This window comes from Prunus dulcis, chromosome 6 (assembly GCF_902201215.1).
Source record: "Prunus dulcis chromosome 6, ALMONDv2, whole genome shotgun sequence".
NCBI classification, from domain to species: Eukaryota; Viridiplantae; Streptophyta; class Magnoliopsida; order Rosales; family Rosaceae; genus Prunus; species Prunus dulcis.
The window spans coordinates 18896085-18905092 of NC_047655.1; the positions used below are offsets into that span (position 1 = coordinate 18896085).

Consider the following 9008-nt stretch of genomic DNA (forward strand, 5'->3'; position numbering starts at 1 on the left):
GGGAGGATGGAGGGATGAGTAACAAAAGTGAAAACAATTTTAAATAAATTTTTGTTTTCACTTTTGTTACTCATTTCTCCCATCCTCCCTTCTCATATTCCTCAATTCTATCTTCACTCTCATTCTCATTTTCATTCTCCTTCTTTTTCCTCTATCACAAAAAATGAAAACTAAAAATAAAAATCGAAACGATTATCAAACGGACCCTAAATATGCCAAATCACATATAAAAAGGTTCCTCACTTTTTGGTGCAAAAGAAATTATTCAAAGCAATTGGCAATTTTGGCATTGCATTAAAAAAAATACAATTTATTGCAAATTATTTGATGAGTGATCTACAGAGAAATTGACAAGTTATTGCTAAGGTGAGTGGAAGTTGATCAATCAATATAGTGGTAAAGTGTTGTCAAGACTTCTTCTCACCCTCCCCTTTTACAGAATCAACATCTGACCCATTAGTTAGTGCCTTCTCAACCTCTTCCTCCACTTCCTCTACCTGCAATTAAAATATATGAAAAGGAAAAAAGAATCCAAATTTAATTAATTAATTAATTACAATTTGTAAAGTTAATTATGGAGTTACTAATTCACCTTGTGGATGACATCCTTGGCTAGCTCAGCCTTTTTGACTGCATCTTCAGCTAGATGTTCAACGGACTCCACAGCTTCTCTGAGCTTAGCATCCTCAGGAAGCTTGTCTTCTACCTGCTCAGCCACCTTCTCTACTTCCTCAGCCAACTCTTCCACCACCTCTGTCACAGATTCCACTGTGTCTACTGCCATGTCCACCTTGCCTGATTTAATCATACTTAGGAATTAATAACTTTAGAGAATAATTTTAATCATAACAATTATTAAGAACTTGAAAGTGTACTTTTAAGGGCCAGCAAGGGTCCCCATTTGTGTCTCAAAGAAGGTATTATTATTGACAGCATTAATCCCACAATCCAGTTTTTCCTGCACAGAAAGGCAAAAATCATAGTAAACTGATGATCAAAGAGCTGCTGATGATTTCTGTTGCCTGCCACTAACAATTAACAGACTAAACACAAAAACAAAACAAACAAAAAATAATTAATTAACCTCACCAAGTAGATAATGGAGATTTATCTGCAGGACTTTGAGTTTCTGGTGGAGATTTTTCTGATGCCTGAGTCACCCTTCACTCCAACCAATTTTTGGGACAATTTAGATAACTTTCAACTGAAGGATTGATGCATATAAAGATCATACTGAATTAATGGTGTATTAGTGAAGCTTACTTGGTAATTAGCAGTCTGTGATGAGCTCTAATCAATTGATGATCATATGGGAATTTGGTGAATGATGATCTTTGATAAGCCAACATGGGATGCTGCTGATCAGAAGTCAAAGGCAGGCTATGCAAAGTGGCATGGGGGACTTGGAGCTTTGTTTTTTGGCTATGGAGGGTGGACATGGGAGGGTGGAAGCCATTGATGGTTGCCATTAGATCAAATGGGAAGCAATTTCTACAACTTCAAGGCCAAAAACAGAACTGAGAAAAGAAAATAGAAATGAAAATGGGGGTTTTTTTTTTCAAAGGGCTTTGCTTATTTGATGCCAGGCCCCTACTAAGACTAGGAAGTGGCACTATACTGTGAATTGGACGCATGTGCAGGTAGCTAAATAAATGAGGATGGAAAATTTAAGAGATATTTAGTCATACAGAGAGCTTCTATTGAGGGGTCTCTCAAATAAGTTTATTTGAGTGACACCTCTTGTAGGCTCCATTTCGGATTGTATTTCACTAATCAAACCATTTATTTTGTAGATACTCATTCAAAGATCATCTCTACAAAAAATCACTTGAATCCGATATCATTTAACCACTCAATTAAGTTATTGAAATTTTAGCATTTTCTTAAAGCACCGTGTTCATTGATTTTGTAAGACACAATTGGATGTCAAAACGGTTTCCGATTTGTCTAATTTTTTGTAAGGATGATATATGAATGAAGACCTAAAAAATAGATGGTTTGGATCATTGGGAAAAAAATTGTAGGGTACCTTAAAGGGCGTCCCTCAAATAATTTTATTTGAGGGATCTTTCAATAGAAGGGGACTGTTTAGTCATATATCAATTCTTAACACTAATAATATAGATAAATTCTACACCATTTAATTTCTATAAACAAAATCCAAAAAATGACAGCTAACTCTATTGAATTTAATTTTGATTATTAAATTACTTTGATGCCCTATTGAGTGTTTTGAATTTTTTAATGAGGTTTTGGGGTTGGTTTTGTTTTAAGAAATCAATGGTAGTTTAGTAATTTAAAAGAAGTTAAAAGCCTTTTTGTTATGTTGTAAATGGGCTTTGGGTGTGTTTCTAAAGTCCATTTCGTATAGATTTTTTTTTTATAATTTAGGCTCCTATATGGGTATAATAGTGAATCTCTCAAAATTTAATTGCCTTTATCGACCAACAGGAAAACACATGTTCTAATCATTAACATAGAAAAATAAAACAAACAAATAAAAAAAGAGTTCATTTTCCCACTCCTTTTTTTTTTTCCACTTACACTCCTTTTTTTGTTAATAGTAAAAAGTATTAAAATAAAATAAAATGGAATGTAAGCGAACAAAAGGAAAGCGGGAAAATTACCACTCACAAAAACAAGAAAAAAAAAACATAGAAAACACATGTTAGTACAAATCATCTTTTACTAGACAAGAAAATCTTCTGTGAATGATAAGATACTCTAGAAAATCTTCGTGAATTATAAGATACCCTCAAGGCCAATAGAGCTAGTCTAATGAAAAAAAACTTTGACTTACAAATTAGTGGTGACTGAAGGCACATTATTTTTGGCCAGAAGTGTAAAACAACTAAAAAAATATTTAATAAAATAAAATAATGGCAATGGGATAACCACTGTGTTATTTTTTTTATTTTTGGGGATAACTATAACTAATAGAAAATTTTAAAATTTTAAAAAAAATTGTAAGGTCTCTGTCGCCATAATTGATCTCCAACTGCAATCATCGAATTTCATTATCTTTTTTACATCGTTTATGTCGTGCAGGGATAAATCATAATCATATCCCATAGTGTCTTCCACAAGATATAGAGAGATGATTTGCAAATGTCCCCAAATGATTTACAGCGAGACAGAGAAAACTATGGATAGGGACCCATAGATCAGAAAATTGAATATATAAGGCCCCAGGTCCGTAATATTTAGGTCCACTGTATTTTCAGTCCAAAAAATGAAAAAGAAAGAAGTACACTATATTTATATTATTTTAATTGGTCAAAAATGGATTGGGTAAGTCATGTGTCGTGTGGGAAATGATAAAGTAGTGCTAGTAAAGGCGGTGCTCACATTTAAATGAACGATCTAGAAGCTGGCCGGCAAGGGTTTAGCTCAATAAAAAAGGGTCTTGACTTTTAGATTAATGGTCTGAGATTCGTATTTCTATGCCACCTTGACATTATGCGTGAGAGAAAACCCCCTTCTCAAATATTACTTGTATAAATTTAAAAAATGCAGGATCCAGAAGCTTTGTCTTTGTTTCCTTTTTTTATATAATTTTTGTCATCTAAGTTTTTTTTGTGATTTGTGATAGGAATGAAAGTCAAACAATACCAACATCAAGTTTAAGTTGGTCTAATAACAAATAATGAATACATTCTGTTATATCTAACTGTAATTTGTAAACACCAGTTCAGATTTCGTATCTGTTTTGTAAAAAATTGAATTCATTTTGTTGTTGTTTTTTTTACAGTTAGATATAACAGAATGATAAGTTAGTTCATCTCTGATTTGAACATCAAATATATATCACTGAAATTTCTTCTCTACTGGTACAATATTTGGTTCATCAGCAACAACTTTGGTCAAGTCTCCTGCTTTATCCATGGCTGACTCAAAAAAGTTTTCCACCCGATCTTCCACTTCTTCTGCCTGCATTTTTTTTACAGAAAACATAATTAGCTCCTGATGAAATTGAACTAATTTCATATGTGTGTGTGGAGAAAATTAATTATCTAAGTTTTATATGTTATATAAACTTTAAATAACCTTCTCAATCAGCTGGTCTGCAAGATGAGCATCTTTGGCTGCTTCTCTGGCTAAACTTTCAACTAAATCAGCTGCAACCTTGAGCTTTCCATCAGGAAGACGATCACCTATTTCATCCGCCACTTCCTCCACTTTCTCAGCTACCTGTTCTACCACCTCCACCACTGCTTCAACATTGTCTACAATCATGTCCACCTCCTCTACACAATTGAAACGAAATTCGATTTTTCTGATGAGAAAGAAGTCATAAATATAGTCATGAAAGGTAATTTTCAGATTCAATGACACAAACAAGTCTTGTGCATGAGATTTGAACTTGGGACCTCCTCCACTTTAACAAGAGTAAATTTGAAAACTTACTTTTCAATTGTAGCAAGGGCCCCCATTTGTGCCTCCAAAAGGGTATAATTACTGAGAATACCATCCCAATCATCCAGCTTCTCCTGTTTACATGATTAAATAATTTACAGTTTTTATTATACTACTTGAAGAAAAAGGGAAGAAGATCAAATGAATTCATGAAGGTCTGATTGCTAATTACAAAGAGTGTGAAGGGGCTCCAGAAGGACTTTGAACTTCAGGTGATGGAGAACTATTGCACACAATCTTATTCCTACATGGTTGGCTGCTAAGAGTTCTCCTCTGTCCTATTGTGAGAGACAACAATGCATGGTTGGTTCTGAAACCTTGTTGGCATTTCCATGTTGACGATGATGAAAAATGTTGAACTGCTCCAGGTCCAGGATGCTTAGCAAAAAGGCGAGGACTGCTCGTCCATCGGCTAAGATGAATCGATGATACGATTGCTGACATTCGTTATTCTTGATCAAATCCTCCAATTGACAGAACTTCCAAAAGTGCCTTATATCAATCTCCAAATTTTTTCAAAAATGATGGATGCTTTGCTGAGGTTTTGCTGTTTTGGTGGTGGTATATATAGCCTACTGGGTTCAAATGTGAAGAATATAGTCTTGGAAAGTATGAAGAAATTGTCCACATTTTCTTAATGTATTTGGTATGTGCATTTGGATATGCATGAGCAGATGACTTGTTCTATGTACAATCCCCATGGTCAACTACGAGTTTTCTTTTTTCCTTTTCATTTCAAGCCAACGCGCTTAATTGTTATTGAAGATTTGAGCTTCAAATCCGTTTGGTTGAGTTGAAAACATCAGCTAAATGTTTTATCACAGTTAGCTAGCCAATGACAACAATTTTTAAGAAGTAGCTCATCTGATTCTTGAAAATCCCCTTCACGGATCTACAACGGAAAAAAAACTGGTCATTTCTTTACTTCACAGCAGATTATTCTTACAACTAATTTATCTCATAACTTATAACTTCCACATGCAATATGAAATATCTAGAGGTGTGTGACTATATGTTTGTATGAAATTGAAAGGAAGGTAAGCATATACTGCTGTTTGTGCAAATTTCCTCCGAGGAGAATATTCGGGGATGATCCTTTTCACACTCTTCCTCTATTCACCTTGGCACAAGTGTTGGGATAGAGATGCTTTAAGGTATAGAGATATGTTAAAATAACAAACATATTATTATTGTTTCTTTGAAAAAGGAGCGGTGGCACATGCCCTACGAGCTTTACCAACCCTATTATGTTAATTAATTACAAATAATCTTTGGGTTGATCCTTTAATCCAATACAATATACCAAGGCCAGCTAGACACTGATAGGGATGAAGCCTTGGAAGGGCCGGTAGAAACAATTTGATATTACGCAAGGACAAAACAACAAACAAAAGAAACACGTTTTCTGGCCAACTATATATATGTTAGAATATTAGACCAATTGTTTAATATGACATTAAAACAAAAGGTGTAATGATAATGTTCACTTGTTGCACACCAATTGTTTAATTGATCCACTTTCTTTAATTAATACATGTTGGGAGTTCAGTTGAGAGAGAGAGAGAGAGAGAGAGAGAGAGAGAGAGAGAGAGAAGAGGGGGTGGTGTTGAAGAGGGAGGATGGGAATACATATTACAATAATCTAGGAATAATTTGATTTCATTGGAGTGTCAATATTGTCAATGATAAAACAGGAACCTTTGAATTCTTAGGGTGAAAATTTTCATATGCATATATGAGGGTAAGTCTAAGTAAGTTGAAACCAAGGGATAAGAAGAAAGAATTGACAAAATGAGAAATATCTGTGTGCGTAATTCGTATTTTTTATTATTATGTTCATATGGTATAATTTGTGTGCTTGTTGTAATATGAGTAGATGACAGAGTTAAGATTTCCCATTAATAAATATCCACTTATATTATTATAACATGTGAACGAGTTATATCACGTGATCATGATTCATATATACTATTTCCTCAAAGAGAATAAGGAGAGATTAATAAATAATGATATAAAAGGAGAGAAATTGAATGTAACCACTCCCAAACTCTATTTCCTCATCCTTTCTTTGGTGGTGCAAAATAAGGTCGCTCTTAAGTTCATAATTTGTTTATATGATGCATTAATAACACCAATTGCCGATAAGATGCAGTAATTATTTCACCAATAGAACTTGATAATCTATTAGAAAAGAATAAATATTAATGAATACAATTTTACAGAAGCAGTTAGAGATGACAGAATTATAGGTATCCTGTTCATCTCTGATTGGAAAATCTCATATATATATCACTGGATTTTCTTTTCTACTTGTACATTTTGTTCATCACCAACGTCTTTGGTGATCACATTCCCTGCTTGATCCACGGCTGACTCAAAGAAGTCTTCTACCCGATCTTCCACTTCTTCTGCCTGTATTTTTGAGACAAAACACTAATTAATTTTTATCCACCTTCTAGTGTGCTGAAGAAAAAATTATCTGATTTCATTTTCATGTTTTACATATAATAATTGAAGTACCTTGTCAATTAGCTGGTCTGCAAGGTGAGCATCTTTGGCTGCTTCTTTGGCTATACTTTCAACTGCTTCAAGTGCATCCTTAAGCTTTCCATCAGGAAGATGATCACCTATATCATCTGCCACTTCCTCCACTTTCTCAGCTACCTGCTCTACCACCTCCACCACTGCCTCAACTGTGTCTACAATCATGTCCACCTCCTCTGCACAATCAAAACCCAATTCAATTTTTCTGATGAGAAAAACGAAAATACATTCAAGATATGCAACAACACAACTACGATTCGAACCCAGAACCTCTTCCAATAGGGTAAACTAGAATATTACTCACTTTTCAATGCTAGCAAGGGCGCCCATTTGTTCCTCCAAAAGGGTATAATTACTGATAATACTATCCCTATCATCCATCCTTTCCTGTTTATAATAATTTGCAAAAAGTTAAAAAAGAGTATAAATGAATATTCATTTATATAGATTATAGAGCATTGAAAGGTCTGATCTGATTGCTAATTACCAGGAGTGTGAAGGGCCTGAAGCTCCAGGTAATGGAGAACTATTGCACATAATCTTATTCCTACATGGCTGCCTGCTAAAAACATTCCTCTGCCCTATTGTGAGAGACAAAAATTCATGGTTGGTTCTGAAACCTTGTTGGAATTTCAATGTTGCTGATGAGAAATGCTGAAACACTCCAGGATGCTTGACGAAAAGGCGGCTACTCGACCGGCAAAGATCAACCGATGTGATTGTTGACATGGGTTCTTCTTGATCGACCTCCAATTAACTGTCCAAAAATAAAATTTTGAATTTTGTTAATGAGAGTTTTTGCTTTGATAGTAGTATATTTATAGACTATCTGGGTTCAATGTGAAGATTAGTCAAGGAAGCACGTTCCATGAAAGGGTTCAATATGAATATTGTAATCGTAAGCATTTTCTTAATGGATTTGGTGCAATGGATAATTGCATATGCATGACAATAGGAAAGTACGAAACAGATGACTTGTTCTCCATGGTCAACTAGGAGTTTTTCTTTGACAGTATTTTGTTTAAAGCCACGTGGGAAATTATATATTAATAATCTCTGATATAAATAATATTTCCTTCGTCATAGGTTCGAGTGATGTTGAAGACCTTACAGGAATTAATTACAAATTAATGCTTGGCTTGAAGCATAATTAATCCAATCCAATTCCAAGTCCAGCTAGAGGCTGACAGCGATGAATAATTCATCATGAATTGATAGCTTTTGGAAAGTCATGTTGAAACAACTTGCTTTTACTCAAGGACAAAACATTGGTAAACCAACGTTTCCAACTTGTTAAATTAAAAAAAAAAAAAAACACGTTTTATATATAGCCCTAATATTCAACACTGTTATAAAATACCCTGAAATATGTGCAGTATTTTGAGCTGTACGTAAAGTAGATGAGACACAGCATTTAACGAGGTTCGGCTATGCCTACGTCCTCGGAGAGCAGCAGCAGTAACTTTTTCACTAAATAAAATGATATGGCTACAACTTTAGTGTTTACAACATATGTGGCTCACTGAATTTTCTCTCTAGGAAAATTTCTCTCTGCTTTCTCTTCTCTCTTTTCTTTTTTTTTCTTCTTCTTTCTTTCTTTCCGTTTCTCTTCTTATTTATAGGCTGAGAAAATCACTATTCATCACTATTCATCACTATTCGTGACAGACAAACTCTATCAAAGCCGCCAAATGAACAGTAATGAATAGTAGATCACTATTCACCCGTGACAGACAAACCCTATCAAAGCCGCCAAATGAACAGTAATGAATAGTAATGAACAGTAATGAATAGTAGTGGGCTCCACACCAATACTTTTACAACACTCCCCCTTGGAGACCACATGTCCCTAGATTGGTTGCTTCATTCAAACCTTGCTTGAAAAAAAAACCCAGTGGGAAAATCTATGCGAAGGAAAAAGAGTACAACGTGCATATGTCCTATGTTAGAGGACTCTTGAATGCTCCCCCTGATTTTGCATGCTCCAACTTGATTGCTTGCAGAGTTGTCGTAATCCGATGCCATGCACTAACTTTTGGAAAGTATAT

The 9008-nt window shown here is 34.6% G+C and overlaps 3 protein-coding genes across 3 annotated transcripts; all 3 read right to left on the bottom strand.

Moving 5' to 3' along the window:
• Positions 1-261: 261 nt before the first annotated feature.
• On the bottom strand, positions 262-1617 carry LOC117632194. The gene is made up of 5 exons (XM_034365619.1): positions 1264-1617; positions 1090-1161; positions 876-958; positions 593-795; positions 262-497 (listed from the first exon to the last, which is right to left on the bottom strand). Exons 1-5 carry the CDS (start codon positions 1467-1469, stop codon positions 408-410), a joined length of 654 nt encoding a protein of 217 aa, XP_034221510.1. The 5' UTR covers positions 1470-1617; the 3' UTR covers positions 262-407.
• A 2000-nt stretch (positions 1618-3617) lies between these two features.
• On the bottom strand, positions 3618-4958 carry LOC117632257. The gene is made up of 4 exons (XM_034365695.1): positions 4589-4958; positions 4408-4490; positions 4048-4247; positions 3618-3930 (listed from the first exon to the last, which is right to left on the bottom strand). The coding sequence occupies exons 1-4, from the start codon at positions 4858-4860 to the stop codon at positions 3808-3810; spliced, it is 678 nt and encodes a 225-aa protein (XP_034221586.1). The 5' UTR covers positions 4861-4958; the 3' UTR covers positions 3618-3807.
• A 1640-nt stretch (positions 4959-6598) lies between these two features.
• On the bottom strand, positions 6599-7831 carry LOC117632372. Its single transcript, XM_034365830.1, has 4 exons — positions 7448-7831; positions 7265-7347; positions 6937-7136; positions 6599-6828 (listed from the first exon to the last, which is right to left on the bottom strand). The coding sequence occupies exons 1-4, from the start codon at positions 7687-7689 to the stop codon at positions 6706-6708; spliced, it is 648 nt and encodes a 215-aa protein (XP_034221721.1). The 5' UTR covers positions 7690-7831; the 3' UTR covers positions 6599-6705.
• Between the last annotated feature and the right edge of the window lie 1177 nt (positions 7832-9008).